The sequence below is a fragment of the Drosophila mauritiana genome, chromosome 3R (genome assembly GCF_004382145.1).
Source record: "Drosophila mauritiana strain mau12 chromosome 3R, ASM438214v1, whole genome shotgun sequence".
Taxonomy (NCBI): Eukaryota; Metazoa; Arthropoda; class Insecta; order Diptera; family Drosophilidae; genus Drosophila; species Drosophila mauritiana.
This window is the reverse complement of record NC_046670.1, coordinates 14,005,774-14,029,486: the sequence shown is the minus strand read 5'-3', so window position 1 is coordinate 14,029,486 and position 23,713 is coordinate 14,005,774. Positions and strand designations below refer to the sequence as shown.

General features: G+C 40.3%; 2 protein-coding genes across 3 annotated transcripts; one reads left to right on the top strand and one right to left on the bottom strand.

Annotated features, from left to right (window-relative positions):
• Positions 1-4,169: 4,169 nt before the first annotated feature.
• Positions 4,170-5,362, bottom strand: LOC117143980 (rRNA 2'-O-methyltransferase fibrillarin). Its single transcript, XM_033308918.1, has one exon. The coding sequence runs from the start codon at positions 5,270-5,272 to the stop codon at positions 4,229-4,231; it is 1,044 nt and encodes a 347-aa protein (XP_033164809.1). The 5' UTR covers positions 5,273-5,362; the 3' UTR covers positions 4,170-4,228.
• A 4,694-nt stretch (positions 5,363-10,056) lies between these two features.
• On the top strand, positions 10,057-23,272 carry LOC117143708. 2 transcript variants are annotated; one of them, XM_033308506.1, is made up of 7 exons: positions 10,057-10,094; positions 12,400-12,725; positions 17,377-17,530; positions 20,074-20,282; positions 21,842-21,975; positions 22,035-22,335; positions 22,877-23,272. In XM_033308506.1, exons 2-7 carry the CDS (start codon positions 12,677-12,679, stop codon positions 23,041-23,043), a joined length of 1,014 nt encoding a protein of 337 aa, XP_033164397.1. In that variant the 5' UTR covers positions 10,057-10,094; positions 12,400-12,676; the 3' UTR covers positions 23,044-23,272. The 2 variants fall into 2 exon arrangements, with proteins under 2 accessions (XP_033164397.1, XP_033164396.1); XM_033308505.1 differs by having other exon boundaries at positions 10,066-10,350.
• The last annotated feature ends 441 nt before the right edge of the window (positions 23,273-23,713 follow it).

The window sequence follows — 23,713 nt, the reverse complement described above, 5'->3', positions numbered from 1 at the left end:
GCTGCTGCTGCTGCTTCTGTCGTTGTCCTGATAGCGAGCACAGACAGACTGCACCAGCAATTTCAGAGAGCCGCGGGGAACAGGACGAAACGCAGTAACGTCATCGATGGCTGTCCTCTTTGTTGGCGAAAGCACATTAGAGTGGGCCTAATCTTTATATAGATTCTATTTATAGAAAATTAAGTCTATTAAGTCTGGCAAAAAGTAATTGCTTAAAAATATAAAAATAAAATAAAATAAATATATTTTGAAATATTTATTTATAGAATTCTTTCTACAGCCAGTTGAGATATAGTTATTTAAATGCTTTCCGCTCATCATATCAGTTTAGGAACATACATTTTAAATGTTTTGAACTTTGTAATATATTTTCAATATTTATTGTCCTTGAATCAGTAAATGCATAATTCATTTAATACTAAGATATAGCAACTGACGAATTGTTAGCCACCCTAGAGCCCATCATCCCAGTTTGGGACAGGGACAGATGGAGATACGAGTGGAGCACAGTGCAGTGACACCTTGAGGCGCTGTTGGCAAACTATAGAAATCACATAAACGCCACACCCCCGATTCCCCCCCAGCCCTGCTTCCATCCGTGAAAGTCCAGGTCCTAGCCCGCATTTCCAGAGTCGAAAAAAAACATATGATAAGTGTGGAAAAAGGGGGCACCAAGGAGATCAGAGACAGCCCACATGCAATGGCCGTGGAAAAGAAAATGCAACGTAAAAATGCATAAATCCGTGGGATTTAAAGATTTCGCTGGAATTTGTGATTTCTCGCATTCGTTTTTTATTTTTGCACATTTCGCTTGCGGCTGCCGCATTTCCTTTTGTTTTTAGTTCCGCCCACTTTTTTTTGGTGTGGGTGTGGTTGGGCTGCGAGATGGGGTGCGTGTGTGTGTGTGTGTTTGGGGCGTGACTGGATTTACGCGCTGCTCGTCGTGCAGAGAAAAAAGTCGGTTTTCCGTGGATGCCACATCCATTTCCAATTCCCCGCTTTGACTGTTTAACACGCGCAATCAGCAACGCTACAAATTTCATATGACATTTTAAGTTGTTTTGCATTGTCACGCCCACCATGCCCCATCCCCCATGCCTCACGCCACCCGGAAAACGCCAGGCGATTTCAGCGATTTGTTTTCAGCGGCACAAAATCCTCGACAGCGCTTTGTGCATCGCATTTCAGTGACTTTGGGGCATAATATTTCCACGCGCGATTCGCATTTCCACTTGCCATAGTTGCCATTTTGCAGTTTGAACTTTATTATTATTTTTTCCCCCCATTTTTTCCGTTTAGCCCAGCTCAAATGCAGATTGAGGGTCCTTTCCCTAAAACTCTGTTGCAGATTTTAGGTTGCACGTTTTATATGGCTGTCGTTTTCTGTGCCCAGGAGCCAACCACATAAGTGAATCTAATTAATTGGCGAATATTTCAATAACACAAAAACTGCAACTCTAATTGCGAAATCGTGTATTGAGGCTTAATCGATTCCAAAACATATTTTATTCTAATGAACTTGGACGTCTCGAGGGCACAACAAATCGGTTCGGAGATTTCAGCGTCCATAACACTATATTAAAAAAATAGCTTACAATTATTTCCACTCAATAGCATGCAGAAATAAACATTGAGATTTATTCTGAATTTGAGTGCAACAAATTCGGTAAACTTTCACTTATATCAAAAAGTGTTCATTTTTCATGGGAACGAACTTCTAATTGATATTGTTATATTTGTTTTTGTTAAATCTGCGCGGTAAACAAATTTAATTATTTTTGGTTTAATCAATTGTGTCGATTAAAGTAATTCTTAAGTTAAAAGGTAAGTACTTTATTTATACCATAGTTAAATCTCAACCATTAGAGGATTGATTTTTCTGGTGTTCATGGTCATGTCCGGCTGTCTTTCCTTATAAGCTACGTGATTTAATGAACTGTTGATTCGGCAAATGCACGATCCGGGATGGCAGCGTACATATTGACAAGCTTCCCCTCTCTTTCACCCATCTGTCTGCCGTCCCGCTCATATTTGACTTTTGTGCTATGCGTTTCAAACAGTTTTTCAATGTGACAGGATGGCAAAGTGCGTGCACGCAGAAAAAGAAAAAAATCATTTACTGGGAATTTTGAAATAAGTATTTCAAGAAAAATAAGCAGAATTAAGTCGGTCATACTTTTTCGTTTATGTACATACGTTTAATGTTCTCTGAATGGATTTCAGACAATAACAAGATCTTGCATACTGATCTTGAATTTTTTATTACATATATATTTAGCAGAGAGGGTGAGGAATATTAAAAGAAAGATTTGACAGAAACTAAAAAGTATTTCGAAATTTATAAAAATGATTGAAAAGGTTTTTTTCAGTATTTCGAAAGTTGGCGTGTGGAGGGTAGAGCAGCACGAAATTATTTAACATGTAAATCAAGGCAGAGGCAGAAGCGAAAAATCTAACAGAGCTCAGTGCGAAACTTTTTTAATTTCAAAGCAAATAGCGGAGGGGATTTTTTGAGCAGGGGAAACTCCGAGATGGGCGGGAGTTTTGGGTCAGCTGCATGGGTGGGCGTGGCGCTTGTGCGGATTATGAAGCGGTGGCAATGGCCAAATCGCGATGATTATAGTCACGTACTTGTCACCCCGCCCACAGCCCACCGCCGAGTTGTAATTACACATGTGTGCATGTGTTGGTAGAGTATCTGTGTACGTATAACGAATGGGAGTGCGAGAGTGTGTAGGTTGGCAAATATTGACGCTCAACTTTTATTTACGCACACAAATGTTCAAGTTTCCAACAAAAGATAAATATGAAGTATTCTAAATCGTTGCCATGCCGAGCTCGTAGTCCCCTCCCCCCTAAAAATCCCCAACATCATATTCCCCACTCGGCACTCAGTGCCATTTACTCATTTAACTGACAGTTAAAATTACAAACGCTTATCATGTACCAGAATCATATCATACGGAATAATTTATTATGCCCAACGCTTAATGTAATTCCCGAGCAGCGAAATTTTCGCTTCACATGGCGAACGAAATGGGGGCAGTGGGGGCTATACGGAGATATAGATATATGTAAGGATATAGACTGGGGTGTCTGGGTGCGCCGGTTAACTGACTGGTTTTGTCTTTGGGATAGATGGAATAAAGTGCGCAACATACAAAATGAATATGTGCGCACACACAACCGTAGTTTTATTTGCTCAGCTTGGCTCCTTTCATTCGAGACCCGAGACTCGCGTAATAGACATCATCGCACATATATATACATATCTGTATGTGCCATATATGGTATGTATATACTATGTTCATATATATGTGTATGTACATTTGCGGGATGGGAGTGCGCTGGTTTATGCTCTGCACCCTGAGGTTAATTAAGATTTTGCCATGCATTTGTTTGAACAAATGGTGTTTGTGCTCCAATCCAGCCGAGTCAGCGAAATGAAAAAGTTTTATTAGTTGTAATCCCTAATTAAATTAAAACTGTTCCCTTTAATTAAATGCGGGCTGAATGCGTGATATATGATAAATGTTGAATTAGATTATTAGCGGGATTTCATCCTTGGCGTGGCTCATCCATTAATCATTTGGGAAATATTCGGAAAGTTTTGCGGAAGGTTTAACTTTTGGTTCCGCGATTTGCCAACAAGAGATAGAGTTGCCAATGCAGTTTAAACATGTAATTTATATAAACTGTTTCGAAGTCTGCTGCTAATTGATAGCAGAAATAATCAGGAAAAGCATTCGAGCGATAATACAATTATATATTCATTCGAAAAAAAATATATATTTGATTAACCCCAATTCGAGTGATTTAGTCGTTCAAGAGCTCTTCGCATATGTGCAAATGGTATTGCATGGGTGAGGCATTTCACTTAATTCATTAATTATATGCAAGCTATATTCATTAATATGCTGATATATTCTCGCTCGGCACTAAGGCATAAATAATTTCAGATTAATTCAATTCTGCGCACAGTTAACCATTATCCAATGGAAATAAAATCTACTGAATAAGCAACTGGGCTTGTCAATAATTAACCTTGTTTTACATGTACAATATTGGATAATAATATAATATATATATCTTACAATCAGATATGTCCTAGCTTAGGTTGCCTTATATGTATAGGAGTTATACTTATGAAAGAGAGATACGCATCTTCGCAACGCAAAGGTTAAATTTATTAATGATTTTAAGTAACATGAAACATGTATAATTATATCTACAAGGAAACATCCTTACGTGTGTACACGCCCACAACAAAGGCATAACCGGCCTTAAAGGGCTCCAATAGAACCATTTCTTTTGGTTCCAGCTGCTTCTCCTTTAAGAGTCTCCTCTCGGCGGCAAAGGAATCCTTATTAAAAACCACACCTTGACTATTAGGCGAATGTAAATAGGCCACAAAGTGACCACCGGGGTTCAGGAAGTGTCTAGCGTTTAGCATCAGAGCTCGAATGAGAATCGAAGGCGGAAGATCAGCGAAGATAATGTCAATGCAGGCGGGAACCTCATAACGGTATTTATATGGCATGGTAGCGTCCTCGACTATGGGTACGATATTTGAACGACGATTGGCCAGTACGGTCAGCTGACTACCAGCCCAAGGAATCTGCTCCACAGCATAAACCATTCCGGATTCACCCACTATATCCGAGATGTGGGACACCGATCGACCAAATCCAGCTCCCAAGTATAGGACCTTTGAGCCAATTTGCAGATGCAAATCACTGACACCACCCATTATTCCAGCTGCCAGTTTGGATTGGAAGGGAGACCAGACTCGGAATTCACAGCGCATTTCCCGGTATTCCGAAATGACCCTCTGCTCGCCGTAGTCATCCGCACTGGAGCTCGTATTCCTGGTGAGCAATTGTATTGCGTCGAAGCGGTTGCGTAACAAATAGACGCCGTAATGTCGGTGCGGTTCAATGCGTTCTGAGGTTCCAGTAAATATGCTAGTCTCCAACATGACCTCTTGCTCCTGACCTTGATCTTCAACGTTACCTTCACTTTGACAATGACTTAGCATTGAATCCCCTCCTGCGGATTCTATGTCCCATATGGAGGCAATAGCTCTCTTGGATTCTGGCTTCATCGATGGTTCTTCGGAGTTCTTGATGGGGCTCTTGATGGAAGTTATTTTTGTGGGATTTGCGAAGTGATTAGCTGTAATTTTCGAGTCCTCAGGGTGGGTGGACTTTCCAGGAACTTCTCCTTCATGAGTACTGATTGTTGGGGATCGCCGCTTGGACTTGGATTCCATCGCATCAATTTTATTCAATTTTATTCGAAACCAATTTATACCCACATCGGTTGTATGCTCCAAATTTGAAGTGAATTTCAATGGTTGGGTTTCGGATTCAAATTGTGGCAAAAGCTACTACATTTAAAATATTAAAATTTATTTCTAACTTAATAGAATTTGTCTTTACGCAAATCGAAATTATCTGATCTTAAGCTTATTTAATTTCAGATAAGAATTAAAGCTATTACATTTTAAAAATATTTTAGTAAGTAATCGCTTTTTTAAGTATTTCCCATTACTGAATATTCATAAATGGTAATCACTATAAATTATATTCATAAGTCATCCTTGAGGCTGTTTTTTGTACGAATAATAATTAATTTTATTCTCCTTCTTCAGTAAAATGCTCCACGAAAAAGGGGAATGGTTAAGGGTTTTGAGTTGGGTTGGTTGGCGATCGAAGGTCAGTCGCCGGGTCTAAAAAGTGCGCCCACAAATGCTGCACATAATTTAACAAAGTGAACTGCACCGCAGTAGTTGCAACAGCATCAGGAACAACAACGACATCATGGGCATTAATAATGGCCCAGAACAAGGCAACAACAAGAACAACAGTCGAAACAACAGCAGGCAGCAACATTTCGACTTCATTTTGTTGTGGTTTTCTTTTGGCGCTCGCTGGTTCCCTCTATCCCTCTTTTTCTGGCTATGTACATAAAACTTTTCGGGCCACTACAATTTTTAATGCACTCTCTGACATTGTGAGGGGGGAGGCGGGGGCAGCAAGGACGAAGGACGAACAGGGGGTGGTAGTGGTGAACGGAGGCCATTCTGGAGAACAAGCAAATGAAACTCAAGTGCATGTAGCGCTAGCCGGGCCAAGTGGTGCAATAAAAAAAAAGAAAATACATTCGACTGGTAAAATGCCCTTTTAATCAACTGGTATAGAAGAAGTATAATTAAAATGCCATTTAAAAAAAAAATGAACTTGAAAATTACTTTGAGATAATTAAACTTACGTGAATTTTCAGGAATCCTAAAAAGCAAAAAATTGCAAGCCTATATTGCTTGATATAATGAAGAAAATGGGTTAATTAACGTATTTCTATAACATAATTGGGCTGCAGAAATAAATTTAGTTATTTAACAAAATTCTTAGAAAAATAGACTGCCCAACGGCAGGGTATAAAAACAAACCAACGTCGAAAAACATCAAAAAGCAAAAAAAAATAAATAGCAAAAAATACAGCATGAATGAAATAAAACAGGCGCAAGAAAGGCCAAAAAGGAAAACAATAATAATACACCAGGGCCCGTGGGTGAAAGGCGGGGAAAACTCAGATTTTTAATAAACTTGCCGCGGCTCCTTTTTCGTTTTTCGCATTTCGCTGCATACTTTTGGGCGCAGCAGCGACAATAGTCGCATTATTGTTGCCACAGCGGCTGCTTATTTACGAGTATTTGCCTAGGAATGTGGCGAGCATCTTGCCAAGTGGCCAAAAACCCATGCCCAACCTCCCTCTCATCTGTATAATGAGCCGCCAAGAGGGCCAGACGAAGACGGCCACAGCAGTTCATGAAAAATCAAGAGCCAAGAACTTTTTAGCCACCAAACTTTGACTCAATGTAAATTTCGCCCGATCATGTTTGAAGTTTATCACGCCGTCGGAAGGGGCAGTTCTTGGTCATGTTGGGACCACCCACACGACACGTCTGCTGCAACTCCATTAATCCCCGAGGAACCAAGATGACACGACACATTCACGTATGGTTGATCCTTAGCGAAACCCTTGTGCCTCAATGACACGATTCGAAAATGGAAAAGCATATGAAAAGAAGAAAAGGCTTCAACTTAAAAAAAGGTCTTAAACTATTTTTTTGTAATACAGTAAAAGTTCTCTAATTTTCCACATTCCTTTTTCTTTGTTAGTTTTTGCGAATGCTATGTCAATTTAAATTTAAACACACCATTATATCATTAGTTACATATATTCTTATGTAAGTTCTTTGTACTGATAGTGCCTAATTAGATCCCTGTTCCTTAAATAACATTTTTCTTAATGTTTAGTGCATAATTTTTGTTCAGTATCATATGAGCATGAGCTTAGCTCCTAACCCGGCTTCCTTAACTTGGCCAAAACGTGATGGGTGGAATGGGATGGAGTCGAATGTGTCCTGTTCAGGATTCTGTGAGGTGGGGGAATGCATTTTTAAAATACTCGCGCGCATTTTCGCAAATGGCAACAAACGGCGCCAAGTTTAGCAGCTGCGCTGCCTTCGGGTGCTGTAAAATGCAAAATCCAAATGCCCTGCTCCCTTTAGCCATCGTGCCATCGCCTGCATGGCTTTTGGCATAACATTTTTAGCATATTTGTTGTAGTCTAAACACGTGACAAGTGTGCGAGTGTGTGAGAGTGCCATTAGTCCCTTGGTCATGCGCCGGGTACGGGAAACTCACGTGCCATCTACGGATATGCAGCTATTGCCCGGAAAAAAGGCCAAAATAAAAACTTTACCGCAAGAACTTTACCGGCGACAACAACGACAAAATACGAGAATGGCCTTTGACCGGGGGGAAATCGCTGTGGTCATATATTTACCATTGCATCGGCATACTTTCTGGCCCACGTTTTAATCAATTTTTAAAGCATTTAAGTGCACTTTAGGGTTACCGCAGCAAAAAATTGTCACGGTCACATATATTGGTAGTTAAAGCACACTCTAAAATATCTGAAAATTACATTCAAAAACGTACTAAATTTCTGCATGCAGCAACTACAAAATCATACTAAATTAAATATCCGCGAAAATTGGATACCTGCAGTGGACTAAGTAATCGGATTGTGCCAAATTCCACATACTTTACGAGCTCGCCTCGTGACCCAGCCCAATTCCCTGGAGAGGACAGGCGACAATAATGCCTGAAATTAAATAAATATGCTCGATTATTTTCAGTTTATGGCGATGTAAGTTGGTGGCAAAATGTGTGAAATATATTCAATAAATACTTGAATATTAAATCAGCTTAATGCGAACGAACGTCGAGGGCGTGCCACATCACCTAGCGAGCTCATTAAGCCCATAAGCTTTATTGATTTTTAACAAGCTAGCAGTGGCTGTGACGAAAATGTACAAAAATTAATTATTGCCGGTCGAGCTGAGTGGAAAATTCATTTGAATTGATTTGAGTTGATTTTATTTTTAACACAATTTAATTTAACCATCAACTTGCAGCCCATTAAAGGTAAACTCATTTGCATTATAGGGGTGATATTTTATTTGACAGCTTAATGAATGAAAGAAAATAATTATCTTAAAAGTTTTGGCTGTCGTTATTGTATTAAAAGTTGTACACGACAACTATTGGACAAATTGATTGGAAGCACGAAGTTATTCCAATTATTATTATTTATTCACGGTTGATCCCATTTTTATTTTATTATTCTCTGATTGTAATAGATTTTAGTGGTATTTTTCACTGCACGCACACCTTTTGTAAGTAAAATTAATTATATATAAGAATTATTATTCTGCTTGCCATTTTTTTCAGTGTCTGCAACAATGACAGTGTGTTTCATCGGAATGACAGGAGTTGAACAAACCACAGCACAACATTAACATCAGCCTGGCTGACAGCTGCAGAGACTTCAGCTGCAGGATCGGGAATAAAATGAGATAACCCCGGTTTGGCCTTGCCAAGAGCAGCAGCTGCAACTCTGTGAGTGACTGATAACTGCAGCCATTTGCCATTTGTTTCGCCGAATACACCGCCACGCCCCCTTGCATTTCCGCCCCATAGCCGGCAGCCCTTTTCAAGCAAAACAAATGAAATCGATAAGAAACTAAGCGGCTTGCCGTCGAAATTCCATTTCTTTTCGAGCCAAGCTGATACTGCAGCTGCGGCTTAAGCTGCAGGATGCATTCCGCCGTGTCTGCCGGCCAAAATGCGGCCAACAGCGACAAGGAGTGGCATGTGGCTAATAGGATTTGGCCGCCACATCGCCACGAGTGGGTTGACATTGGGTAGAGAATGTTGTTTTCAATTGTCTACTTCGGTGCACAAGGCCGTCGCGGGTTAATTCTCCTGCTAAGCAACTTTGTATTGGATTTTATCTGAGGGATTTACTCAGTATTTTTTTTTTGAGCAAAAGGAAGTAGTTTATTTTGTTATGTTCTTGCCATAGCGCATACTTTAATGCCTTATTTATAGTTAATATATTATCATATATGAAGTTAGTAAAAGCTGTAGGGGGAATTTCACTAAAATTTTAAAAAAATATTATAATATTATTTTATTTTAGTTGTAGCCAAAGCATTCCTTATAATTATAGCTTTTATGTAGTAATATAGTTTAAAGTTCACAAAACAAAAATCAAATTCTGTTACTCTTTTTTACATACTCTGTTAAGATCAACCATAATGTTAGCACTAACATTAAAGTCCCGGCCTAACATCTGTTGATTTAAAAGTCTCCACTCTGTTAGCCTTACATTACAGAACCCGAACAGACGCTACAAAGCCACAAACTAACAGAAGCAGCATCCCAACTGTTTTTAACACCATTAAGACCAGAGAAAATCCAAGAGCCATACCGCGCCCAAAGACACGGCCTTTGGCCTTCTCTTTCAATACCGTTCTCCAAATGAGAGAAATCTCTGTGAAATTCCCGACTCAAAACGAAGCTGTGTCGGCGGAGGTCCTGCGAAAGTATAACCGCACCATCAAAGAGTTCCCCAGAATCCGTGCCGGAATCCCGAATCCGGAGTCCGCTGGCAGTAGTCAGTTTTACGGCAACTTTGGTGCGGAGCGGTACGAAGGGAAAGCGCTGCCGAGCGATACGGTACGGTTCATCTGTTGTTTTTAAATCGACGTCAACAGACAAAAGAAGAACACACAGGGCATTGACGTCCAAATTTTAAAATTTAAATTCAAGTTGAAAATGTAATATATCAAAATTATCGCACACGTGCTGTGAAATTATGGATTTATGCAAATATTGTAATAGAACGCAAAATGGTAGTGCAGCAGCATTGGCAGACTGAAAGTGCATAAATATTTCAAAAGTCAGTTTTAGACATCCGGAGCGAAAGAGAGGGGTACGTATGCGGGAAAGAGAGGACTGCAGACGTGTGTGTTGGTGTGCATGTGTGTCATTTAAGCCAGTCAATGAAATGTTTGTTAATTATGTATGTGTATACATTACATTGCCATTAAGTAATTAACTCAGCTTCAAGCAGAGCTGTTTAAGTCACTATCGTTTTCCCACTCTCTCTCTCGCGCTGGGTGTGCATGTGTGCGTGAGTTACATTTAGGGTCATGCGGATATGATTGTATGTGTGAGTGCTTGACATTGTCTACTTCGATGGGAAACATGTTGCGTATACGCCATGTTAATGCAAAACAAATTGAGAGCAAATTGATATGCCAAACAACTGCAACTACCACTTGAAATCGAAATGGAAATGGAAACGTCAAGTGCGACCTGATATTGCCATTAATTTGATATTTATATTATAATTGGAAGACAGACGATTTTCGAGATTTTGAGCGCCTAGGGGAAAAGTCCTGGTGATTCATCAGCAAGTCAGTCTCACAAAGCATTTGTCTAATTGCATAAGCATAGTCTGATTTTGCAACAATCAATTCGAACCATTTCGATTGTTGTCTGCTCTCTAGTATTTTTGTGCATTTGCGTAGTCCTCTATTTGATTTCGTTATCTGTCATGTGCATGCTTGAGTGGCATTCTTGGCTTGGGGAATTGCAAATCATATTTTTGTCAAAATATTTTTATTGTCTGGCATATACTGCTCGTCCAGATCTTGTCAATCAGCAATATAAATTGCATAGAAATAATTCAATTAACAAGTGTTCAAACTCGTCTTAGCAGAAGAACAATGCCATTTCGCTTTTCGATTTGACAATGATATGGTTTGCTTACTCATCTAAAACGATAGATAACAATTTACAGCTTTGATGAAACAAACATAAAGCTTTGTACAACATTTATGAATTTATAACATAAAAAAGGTTTTGTTTTTCTTGCAAGACTCAAAAATGTATGCAATGAATATAAAATATTAGTCAGTTATTGTCTTTTGTAATATATATTTTTCTTAATTTGCATCTCCGTATCACTTACGTGTGTATTGATTTAAATATGGCTAAAATAATCAAATATTTACTGGTACATTTTGCAGTTAGTCCTTCTTTTCTTGACCTGTTTCTGTCTGGACCAATAATAATTGTAATTTGTTTATTTAGATTACTTGACCACCTGTGTATTAAGCGAAAAATTTTAGTTGCCAACGGCCATCTCATCTTTCAGGGGCTCTCCGTCTGTTTTTGAAAAATAAAGTGCCGTTCCGCAGCAAAAACTTTGCCACGGTAATTTTAATAAACGCGTCAATGAAACCAAAACAATGAGGACAGCATCAGCAACAATAACAAGAGTTTTAGCGAGGGGAAGCCCACAAAAAAGAAGCCACAATTTGATTAGAGCATTAAAGGACTTTGTGCCACAATGCCTGAAGCGTCCTGCCGAGGTCAGGATGTCTGTTCCCCAGACTTTGAGATTTTGCCAGGACCTCGGCCAGCTATGGGAATTTTTGGCTTCTGAAGCAGACAAAGTTGTCTGCTATATTTTGAATTTTTTTTTTGTTTTGCCTATGCTGCTGCTGGAGCTCGGTGTATTTTTGAAACTGTCAACGTTTAAATAACGCTGACAATGACAATAAACAAATGCAGTGGCCAAACAGAATGAAAGCGAAAAAAATAGCCGAGAAAAGTTTAATAAAAAATGGAGCCCAGCCGAAACTTTACAAAAGTCAGACTTGTGCGGGTGAGGGAGTGGTCTATAGATGCACAGAGAACAATGGTCGTAATAGATCATTTAGGTTATAACATGTATTTGTGATAGTTTAGAATCAATGCTTTGTCATTACAATGTTATAAATGGATTATATATCACATTTTAACTCGTATTTCAGTACGGCTTCTGACCCACTTTTCTTTCTGTGTACAGTTATTAGACAATGAATGTATTTTGCGCTTTGACACCAAAAAAGTTTTAAAATTGAATAACCTTAAAACAAAAAGGCAAAGTGAAAGATTTTTTTTAGCTAACACTCTTCACTTATTTTTCTAGCTCATTGGCCTGCTGACCTGTCAATGGCATTTATCGATATCGAAACTATATCCATGTAGATAAAGGACGATGTAATCATGAGAGGCGGCGCGTAGAGCAGAAAAAGTTTTGCCCCCGAAAGTTTGGACTAATAGAAAATATGGCCGGCCATTGAGTTTGGCCAAAAAGGAGCAAAGTTTCCCGCCATCCCATCAACATCGTCCCGCCTCGATATTGTTCCATGTGGCCAGAGAGGAGGATCGAAATCAGCTGGGGACTTTAAAGGCGGCTGCCCACAATGGACCTGGGCCGATGGTTGCTGCAGCTGGGAGTGCACATGCTGCTGGGTAAGTTAACGTTAAAGTCCTGGCCACAGGATATCTCCTATGGAGAGCCCGGTCCTGGGCCGTAATAATGAAAATATTTGAAACTTTTCATTTTATTGCCTTTTGCTTTTAATCCTTTGGCAAGCCGCCGCAAACCTTTTTTACGACAAAGTCCACGATGTCGGCAACTTTGTGGCTCCCGCTTACATATACACACACACACACACTTACACTATGACTATAGTCATTTAGGCATTTCCGTTTCCGCTTTTGTGCATTTGGCTTCTGTGTGACCCGAACACGAAATTAGCATAGCAATAAATGTGTTTGTTCGGGTGTCGCCGCCTCTTGACCCGGTCGCTGCCGATTTTCTCTGCTGACCCGACCTCGACCGCATCAATTTATGTTAATTTTATGCCGCCGAAATTGTTTTTTAAATACACTTTTAATTATGGCCCAATGAAAGACAAAATGAACCGAAACGTACAGAACTTGGAATGCAAATAAAAATAATAATTTCAATTAGCTTTAATGTGTCTGCCACAGATAAGCTTTATTTTTCCACTTTTGTTGCTCTAGCAACACGGCGGATGAGCAATATTCTGCGAAGGAAATATAAAAAACAAGTCAAAGCTGGTAGCAAGAAAAAAGGACCTGCTAAAAATAGAACATTTTATTTATAAACATTTATTACGGATTTTCAGAGTTTTAAATGTAAGAGCAAATATTTAATACTCATAATTTTACCACATTACAGTTCTGGAATATGTAAAGTTGGCATTTTTGTGCAAAGCAAAAAGTCATAAACGTGCAGTTAATAATGAGAAAATATTAAAAAAGTTTCAGAAATCTCCCCGTGAAGCATTTAACACGATTAAACGTTTCTAACAGAATTTAAACGAAAATATATTGACTGCCAAATCATTTTGGCGAAGTTTATTTTCAGCGCTTTTGTTTCGTCCCCGTTCAAATTAAATTTCAATTGACCCCTTTCACTATTCTGTCAATTTATTGAACAATATTTGGTTATTCAAATTTGCAATATGCAAAACGTATTTATTACCAAAAAAAAGAGTGTCGAACAAAATGTCAAATGATCTGCACAGTTGGTTGGGTTTCCCCTTTAACGAGCTCATGCATTGTTTGAGGAACCTCAAATGGCAAGGACAAGGACGTAGACGCAGACATTGACAAATGCCAGGACACTCGTCGGCGATGGCAGAACATTTGCATAAACCAAACATAAAAGCGACAATTTCAACCCGGAATACGCCTTAAAGGATTTAGCCCACTGTGTAAAAATCGTCTCTCTGCCGGTCGCTATATTTTATTTGCACTTTTCTAAAATTTATAGACGCTCTTAAAATTCACTGCAAACAGTGGCTGCCTGCTACGAAAATAAATATTTGGCTACAACAACGAGGAGTCGTTGCCGGCCCCAAGTGCCATAAAGTTTATTTAAACAAATTGCCGATTTTATAAGTGTCTTCAATTTTAGTAAGTGTGCGTTTCCCCATTCTCCCCGAAGGCTGTGTAAACGCTGCGATGTCTGTGCCATGTTTGCACACAAAAATTACACATTTCCGCCCTCGAAAATTGGGTGTAGCATCTACATGTCATTCGGGCACAAGTCTGACAAAGCCGCTTGCCAATTCTGAAGTTGCAGTTGCAGTTGAAGCAAAACTGACGGCTGGGGTCTCTATTCTCAAGTTTAAACTTTCACGCGTTTCCAGCTGCATACCAAATGGGATTTGGTGCAAAAACACTGGGAAATGGAAGCTAAAAACAACACAGCCACGCATCAGCTGAGAAATCTCGACCATGCTTTTTGGCCAAGCTTTTTCTAGCTAACTTGGCCTGCTCGTGTTGCTCGTTTAACTGCTCGATTTTCCTTTAGTTTTTTTTCGATTTTTTGTTTTGTTTTTTTCTGAAGCCACTGCGCTTTGCTGAGATTAGCATCTTTATTTGTGTTTGTTTGCCGCAGTATAGCCCAGAGCCAAACTATAACAAACTCCCACCTCGATCCAAACTGGCGCCCGGAATCCAATGTCCCACTTGTCGTTCTTGGCCCCGCATTTGTATGCAAATTATAGACGCTTGGCCCCTCGATTTTCCCGCTTTTCCGGCTCCTTAGGCTGCTTACTTTTCCCTTGGTTTACTGCAGATTTGTCTGTTCGAGCGTTTATCGTTCGTTCGTCGTGGCAAATGCTTAAAGCGGATTTGATCTCAGTCGGAAGGTATAGGCGAAATACATTTCGTCCTTTACCAACTATTCGGATCCTGGAGTCCCCATTAAAGAGGTCTCAAATCCTTCGAAGTAGAAGAGCTTATTGAACTGCTTTTGGCCCTTGACTTTCATTAGAACTGGCTGAGATGTCTTCTTTCTTTTCCGAGTCCAAGAGCGAACCGCCAGACAAACGGAATGGGAAATCATCACTAAGGAAAATTATAAATAAAATAGCAGATAGCCAGAGTTCAAGAATTTTTCACTCGAAATCACTTAATATATAAAGAGCACATTCATTCTAACTGTATCAAAACACGAAACGAATTTGGTCAAAAAGACCAATAAAATTAAATTTTTTTAGGAATATACTAAAAGATAATAAAAGTGTCAAATCATTAGCTAAAATTAAAAGAAGATAGAGGAAGATATTATACAGTTTTGTATATGCGCTTAGTATTGCAGCGTTTTTTCTAGTGCACAGGAGCATCAAGAAATTGACTTGCCATCTTGTCTTGGTCCTGGTTTTTCCTCCGACTCGGATTCATCCTCAGTCTGAGCCGCTGGTTTTGCTCCTGGCCTTCGTTGTTAGGCAGCAAAGTTCACTCAAGTGCGTTGATTGCCGTGCAAAAAGTTTCGTTTGTCTGTATTTGATGTACTTATTTTTATTATTTACATACACAAGCAGTCGGCATCGGTACGCACACACACAAACACTCGTACAACCGCAAACAACAGTTGTGTCCTGTCTTTTTAGTCGCGCAGGTGAAGTTTTCCATTTACTTTTCCTCTACGGCTGTCATTAAGCTGCGGTTGCCGCTGCCATTTGCAAATGTGTTTGCCATTGTCGTCCTTGTTGGTGCTGCTGCTGCTCCTATTCTTGTTGTTCGTCGGCTGCTTTGACATGCTTCAAAGGACTCATGTCAGGGATTGAAAACCGAATCAGAATTGGAATCAGAATCACAGCCAGGCAGGCACTTTTGTCTGTTTGTCTATTGAAAGTTTAAACAAGTTTGTCTCGCCCGTTTTCCCATTTTCCAGATGTTGCACCAACTCAAAGAGTTTTTCCTCGAAGGACGAACTCGAGCAAGCCGAAAAATAAATACTCTGCTCGTGGTGCCTTCGGCAATTGCAACTTTTGACATCCTTGCAAGTTATTTCAACTGTAAACTGCGACAAATTAAATTCACGAGTGTTGCAGTTGCAACTGTTGCTGCAGGTGCTGTTTTTGTTGCCACTGCTGCTGCTGCTGTTGGTGTTGCTGCTGCTGTTACCTAATGCGATTTGCGAAAATTATGCACAAGTTGTTGGCTTCCACTTGGCGACGTCTCGCGGATTTCTTGCTTATCATGCGGCAGTGTGCTCCAGTTGCAATTGCAACTTCAGCTGCAGCAACGGACAGGGCCAGGATTATGGAAATTCCGTACTGGCAGCAAGTTCGGCATTTAGCGTAATATAAGGAGATGGAAAAACACCGCGGCAACAGCAACAAAAACCCATTGCAGCTAATGATATTAACCATTTTTTCCGGCATTTTCCCCCTTTTTTTTGCACCCGTTTCTCTCTGGCTCTGTCTGTTTGCACTTAAAAGCGCTCTGCAAATTGTAAAAACCAGCACGCGGTTGGTTGCTGTTGTTGCTATTGTTGTTGGTGGCAGCGTTTAGTGCGTTTTTGTTGTTGGAAAACTCTGAGCTTTAGTGCTCGGCATTTCTACAAGTTCATTCAATTAGGAGTTGTGCGTCGGTTGCACTTGTTCTCATTTCTCCCTCTGCAATGCTTTAATTCGTGCCATTTCCATTTTCCTTTTGATAAGCTTAAAATACAGAGAAGCGATTAGGAGTGTTTCTCAATTTGAAACAATAAGACTAAGCCGGGAAAAGGGGCAAAATATTTGTGGCAGCCATTGTAACCAAAATGTACTGTATAGGACAACGAAGATATTAAATATTTTATAGGAAATCGTATTTTAATTATACCCAAAAATATGTTTGCATAAATATTTTGTTTCACAATTTAAATGTTGAGCAAAAAATGTATGCAAAAAAATGACACAAAGTAATAATTTTTATTTCACTCATTCGAATGACAAAATCGATGAACCCAAAAAGAATTTTTCTTTATTTTGCACTCATTTGTCTATTAGGGAATACGTTTCTTTCCCTTGCCATTCGAAAAAGAACCAAATGATAATTTTTTATTACCACACAATCTCTGACAGGGATTCGAGATTCTGTGGGACTGGTTTAATGCCTCAATTTAAAGCAGACGAATGCAAAACATTTCCATTTCGTTTTCAGTTTTTCGTATTTATTCTTTTTATATTCACCATTTTTATGGCATTTCTCATCATTTTATCTGACGTTTTTCATCTCGCTGCATGGGACTAACATTCTCCCCTATGTTTTGCTCTTCTCTCCCCGGAAAAACCCAACATTTCCACCCTGCCAGTTGTGCGGCGCATTCAGTGTCTACGTGTGACTGACATCAATGTGCCACAAATTGTTGATTTTCGTGATAACGTGACATTATCCTGCAGCTATGACATAAGTGGTCACACGTTAAATTCGGTTAAGTGGTACAAAAACGGAAAGGAGTTTTTTAGGTAAGTACAGAAATGGCACTACATATGCATTTTTGTACAGTATTTTGTACAGTACGCCACATAATTATTAAAGTTATTTATACCAGGCAGGCTAATAATCAATTTGATTGATCTAAATTGATGCCACATTAAATTCAACTAAAAATATTTATTAATCGATTATAATTTATGCAACTGCACCAATATCATAAAATATTTATTTAAATACTAGAACATTTTTATTGAGTGAATTACACAATAGTTATAACTAATTCGCAGGACCTGATAGTTTTGCTGCCGACTATTTCCAGCTATAATTCATTATATTTATTCCAACACGCAGCTGTCAGATGCACGGGAATCTGGGCCATGGTTCCCGTGACCTCTGACCCCCGAGTGGTTTGCTGTGCAAGCACAATACACGCACCCGCAAATATGTTCATTGTCGACCGACTTTCTTGCTCAATTAATTATTAAATAAATTAATTTGTGTTGGCAAATTAATTTAAATGTTTGGCCAAACAGAGAGCTTCGAGCCCTACATCGTTCCCTCACACAAGTTGGCCGTTAAGCGGCATTTATTATTTATGCACACATCGTTTGCAGCGGCCCAAAAAGCAAACAACAAATTAATTGCCCAAAAGAGCACATATTTCGACTGCTGGCCAGCCAAATTGTGATGATTAAAAGGCCATTTGACCCCCAAAGTTAGCCGCAGTAAGTGCCATGATAACACTTCATCATTGTCGGCTCTATCTACTGCGATGTGAAAATTAAAAATCTTCGGTGTCTGTCTAGCATTTTGCTTAATTAAAAATGAGTAGAGCAGAGTACATAGCATACATGAACTCCCGCACACAGAAAATCTGCGAGAAATGCTGGCAAAAATGAAGAAAAAATAAAAGGGAACGAGACAGTTAGTGAGTCCCATGGGGCGAGCGAAAGTTTTAATTAGACAGCAGCACGTAAAAGTCAACTGGAGGCAAATTGCAATTCCACTTGCACTTGCCAGCCGAATGCAAATTAAGGCAAACACTAGTGCAACAAAAAAAGAGCGCCAGAAGTTCACAAATAACTTGCAACATTTTTCTCTTCTTTGAGTTTTTAGGCAACTAATTGCCAATGGCTCACAGATTTCTGTTGAAGGTTTCAAATTATTATTTAAGTAAAACTTTCATACGAAATAGTTTTATTTTACAAAACCCATAGGCTCAACTCCACACCATCACACATCACAGAATACTTTAAGAATGGCTAAACTTGGTCCTGGATTTCATTGAAGTAAAATGTCAACTGACGAATTCAAAAGGTTCATATCAAACTAGCCGCATAGTTTACCATTTATTGTATCCTTCTGGATCACAGCACAATGGATTTCTTCCTTTTTTTAGTGAAATTAATTTAACTTGTACTTTAGCTTGCCTTTTTTCTGTGTGTGGACCGTAAGAGAGAAACTCGAGCATTATTCAGCCTCTGTCCCAAACAAATCCCCTTGTAACGAGCATCGGTCGGCGGCGGTTGCCGTTTATATTGCTTATCAAATTTGTTGATTTGCTGCCGCAGTTACCGCCTAAGCCGCAAATAATGCGAAATCGGGCCCAGGGCCCCCAGCCGCTTTTTCTACCATGGCTATTAACAAGTGGCGCTCGAAGGCGACTTATCAACACTACAGCAGCGCACAAAAGTAGGCAACGATTTTTTGCCGCAGCCAGGATTTTATTTATGTGGTTTTTGTAGCAGGGGAAAAGCCACTTGGCATCTGTTTGCGAGTGTGTGTGTCTGTGTTTGTGTGCGCTGGACAAGTTTTCCACTTGAACACTTTTTGTTGTGGATTCCGCTTTTTACATGTTTTGAGGCATTTGTGGGATTAATGAGCATCAATCCACAATACAAAACAAATTAAAGGGCTGCCCTCGACTCACAGCCGTGCCCCTTTTTCCATCGATTCGACCACTCGTCCCGGTTTTCCACACGTCAAACCCACATTGGCAATCAGTTAAGGTTGAGTGCATGTAAGCCACTTGTCTGCTAGTGGCGAAAAAGAGAAACGATTCCTCCATTTCCTGGCCGGTTTGCGTTGATGGCTTTGAAAGCTTTTAACCCAAGCCTACGACACACATCTGCAGATTATCAGTTGGCTTTCGCAGGGATAAGGGAGGAGGACCTTTGCAATTTGCGGCCACTTTGCCAGCTCATCTCCACACCCACTCTATAGTGCTGTCAGCTTGGCTATTTTTTAGTAGAGCACTGGTAATTTTAAAAGGAAACCCAATAAATGCGTAGATGGGCTATCGGTCTGCTATGTATCTGTCAGTATAAAAAGGTGAAAAACATGCGATAGTTTAACCCAATTTTCAGTAAATATCCCTATGTTTTCCTTTTTTCACTGGATCTCATGAATAAATTGTCTTAAATATACGTTGTAGTAATTAACATAATTTGCTTTTTATTATACTTGTATATTATCCTTTAAGGCTCTCTCTTTGTAACTGACTTAGCAACTAGTTTTAACAGCACTAGAGCTATTTACTAAAGTATTTCAATTAATCACCCAATCTTCGCAGATACTCGCCCCTCACCCCGCCCACCTACATTCCGTTCGCAGTGGAGGGCGTGCAGCTGATCGATGACGGCAACGAGTGCAACGAATCCTCCTGTCGCGTGGAGCTCAATTTATTGGGCGTCAAGTCGTCGGGCGTCTACAGGTGCGAAGTGTCCGGCGATGCACCCCACTTCCAGCTAACTGCACGCGATGCCAACATGACCGTCGAAGGTGAGTCCAACAATCCAGATGATGCAGCCGTTGCAGGTGGAACAGGTTGGGCAAGTGAGCAGCGACGGGGTGCCTGAGTAATGAAATGCAATTCCAATTGTTAGTCTTAAATTAACGAGAGTGGGCCAGTGGGTAAGCCAAGCTCCACGCCTCCACCGCCAACGGGCACGTGCTCAAAAACTATCTTTGTGGGCGTGATGCAAATGCAGAACAACATCGGGATCACTGAGATAAAAACTGCTAAAAAACGAAGCACATTATATGTAATTTATATTTATTTCCTTATTGTATTTGCCAGTTAAAAGGAACTCGATTACTTGTTTTTAAATCAAAAATTTCATAACTCACTTGAAATCTCCAGGGCAACCATAGTTATAGTCTAATAATTTTTTTTCAGTGCGTAGGTGCATTTCTCGTTGGCGTATTCCCGTCGTGCTTCCTTTTGCTGCTGCACAGCATAAACAGAGTAAAATGTGTAATTTCCGTGATATTTTAATAGTAAACAACGGTGGAAGAAAACTGCAAGAAACATGCAGGGCCGTTTGCATATATGAAGAGCTGGCAAAGTGGCTGCCAGTGCAGTGGGCCAGTGGGTGGATTGGTTGGCTTGGCTGCTGCTGCCGTGAAGTGGGTGGCTGGTTGGTGTTGCACACGCACAGGATAAGCTGTGAGGAAGGCGAATGCGAGGCAGCCAGCCATTCAGGATGTGCTCGCGAGAGGAACAGCGCGCGTTCATAAAATGTAACCAAGAGATGCATGTGATTCGCATCCGTACACACACAAGCACACAGGGGGCACCCTTCCTGCTCCTGCCATAGTTCTCTGCTTTGTGTGTGTGTGTGTGTTTTTGTGTATGTGTGCGGCTCTGTGATTTACGGCAGCACTTTATGCTTAAAAAGGATATCGCTAAAATGAAAAGCTCCAGCACTGCCAGTGCCTCCTTGCTTCTCTTTCCTCCTTTTTTTTCCTCGCAGCGTGTGCGTTTTGCCTTCCTTATTTCGCTTTTACTTTTGCCCCACAGGATGTTTCTCTGCATGTGTTTTATGATCATCTATTTTTCCGCTGATATAAAATAAATATCTTGTAGATGCGGGGCAGTCATGCCTCGGGCTCTGCTACTTTTCCCCGGCGCTGCTGTTGCTAAAATATTTTTAAAAATTTATCAAAAGCAAATAGAGAAGTTGGGGAAAACAAACAGAAGCGTAGCAGAACAGCAGCAGCAAAATAGAGAACCATAGCAAAAAAGGTGCGCCATTTGCATGTGTAATGTGCGTTTAAAATTAGCTAAGGACGTAACTGAGAACTGAGATGCACTCAGCCGGGGAAAAAGTCATCTGTCTCACACTCGCGCATAAGTGAGTGGGGTCCTTTCACAGCAAGGATACTGCAGGTGCTTTCCCTCTTAGCTCAACTCAGCATTGCTTCGGTTAGTTAGACATGTCTGTTCTTGATAGCTGTACTTATGAAACCACTAAGCAGTGCCATAACATAAAAATCCTAATTCGATATGTCTCAATATAACTTTTACAAATTCTAAAATATTTAATTAATTATTCCAGCACTTCCCCAGAACAATCCACTCATCAGCAGCTTTCACTCAACGTATCGCTTTAATGACTTCGTAGAGGTCAACTGTAGTACAGATTTTTCCAGCCTTTTCACACGGATTACCTGGTACGTCAATGGGATAAAGGTATGCGTAGCCCATCCAAATCTACCATCAATTTCTTAGCATTCGTTTTATTTTTGCAGGTTTCTCTGGTGGATTTACTTCCCTCTTTTGAGACCACCATAGTAGCCCATGGATACAGCATGCGACGCATTGTTTCCCAGTTGAATTTCTACGCGAATGAGCCACGTTTCCATCAGTTGCAATTGCAAAAGCTGATCCAGCAAAAGCGGACAATCTCACCAGCAAGACTTGGGCTCGAGCTGCGTTGTGTTGCGGAGATCGATCGGTTTCCCCATCTGCAAAGAGAGGGTACCATGTTCGCCCAGCTCTTCCGGGACGAGATCGATCAGAAAAATCAGAAGCTGATCAACTCGAGATCAAGTAAGTCAACATAGATACTCCATTGATAAACGTATCTTTAAAAATCGTTAAAAAGTATTAGTTATGTCGGTCACCCACTAAAAATAGCTCAACGTTTGCAAATACCAAATTTTGAACTTACCGGAAAGTATAGCTATACATATTAAATTGTTTGTTAAAAAGTACTTTTAATTAACGGTGTTCAACAATGCGTGCTCTTAAAACTTTAATATATATCTTTAAATGTTTATTATTTAATTACGAAATAAAATTTGATGGCTCAAAATTGTGGAGTGTACAGTTGGTGCTTAAAGTCTCGTTTCGCGGCATTGCTTTTAATGCACTTGACCGCAATGTCAGCGGTCGCTAATTAAAAATAAATACGTTTCCACACGGACTGACAGTCCGGTCGCGGTCTCGCTATTTGGACAAATTTTAACGCAAATTAATAAAAGTCTGATCTCTGACCGGTTGACCCCACTGACCCCGCCGACCCCACTGGCCATTACCACTCCCTCGTACTCACATTCTATTGCCCTATCTCTGCCTCTTCCTGTTGCAGGTGCCACTCCAAACTCACAAGTGCAGCATCTGCTGCTGGTGGCAATTTCGATGACGATGACCGCAGTGCGACTCTTCACACCGCTGACATTTCAATATGGCGCACGGAAATCGGCGCGCTATAAAATGGCGGCGACGCTATGTAGTTTTCCTCGTTTCCGGTTTTGATTGCTCTCTTTTTTGTTCTGTTCGAATTTGTTTAACATTTTTGTAGCTCTAAGCAACTGAAATGCACGTGAGAATTTACAAACAAAATCAATGTAATGTTAATGTATAATTGTAATAATAGTCTCGCAGAGTGGGAGTTTCGTGGGCGGAAATGAACTTAAGCATAGGCAAGCGAATCCTGTAAATAGCCTTTAAGTGTGCAATCGAATTATAAGAACAATGAAATCATCGTCAATAAATAAGCAAGCAAACAAATGACTTCTTTTACCCTTTTCATTTTTGGTTCATTTTCAGGCACGCCCCCGACTCTTTGCCGCCCACAGATAACCGCAAAAGTGCCGTTAAATATGTTGTTGGGAGCCTTTTTTCTGGTTCACATTGCGCTTTATTGTTTCACTTCTTTTTCGTACTTATTGTTGCCTTTTGAGGCACATGCCTCGCATGCCTTTGGGCATATCAGCTATGTGCGCCACGCCCACAGAGGCATTCAACGCCCCCGCCCCTCCATTGAGTCGTCAGTCTCGTTTTCATTTCGCTTTTAAATCGAATTCAATGAATTCGATTGCAATCCCCCTTTGCATACGCAAGTTTGTGGCATTGGAGGCTGGTCCTCCACACAACATTACCTACATCAGCACCATGCTCCTCAAATGGCCGACACTGCACAACA

Excerpts from the sequence above, each read along its gene's own strand:
- LOC117143980 (XM_033308918.1), bottom strand. The coding sequence starts at position 5,272 with ATGGAATCCAAGTCCAAGCGGCGATCCCCAACAATCAGTACTCATGAA.
- LOC117143708 (XM_033308506.1), top strand. The coding sequence starts at position 12,677 with ATGGACCTGGGCCGATGGTTGCTGCAGCTGGGAGTGCACATGCTGCTG. Across the intron at positions 12,726-17,376 it reads GGGAGTGCACATGCTGCTGG|TTGTGCGGCGCATTCAGTGT; the intron begins GTAAGTTAACGT and ends CCACCCTGCCAG. Across the intron at positions 17,531-20,073 it reads AACGGAAAGGAGTTTTTTAG|ATACTCGCCCCTCACCCCGC; the intron begins GTAAGTACAGAA and ends CAATCTTCGCAG.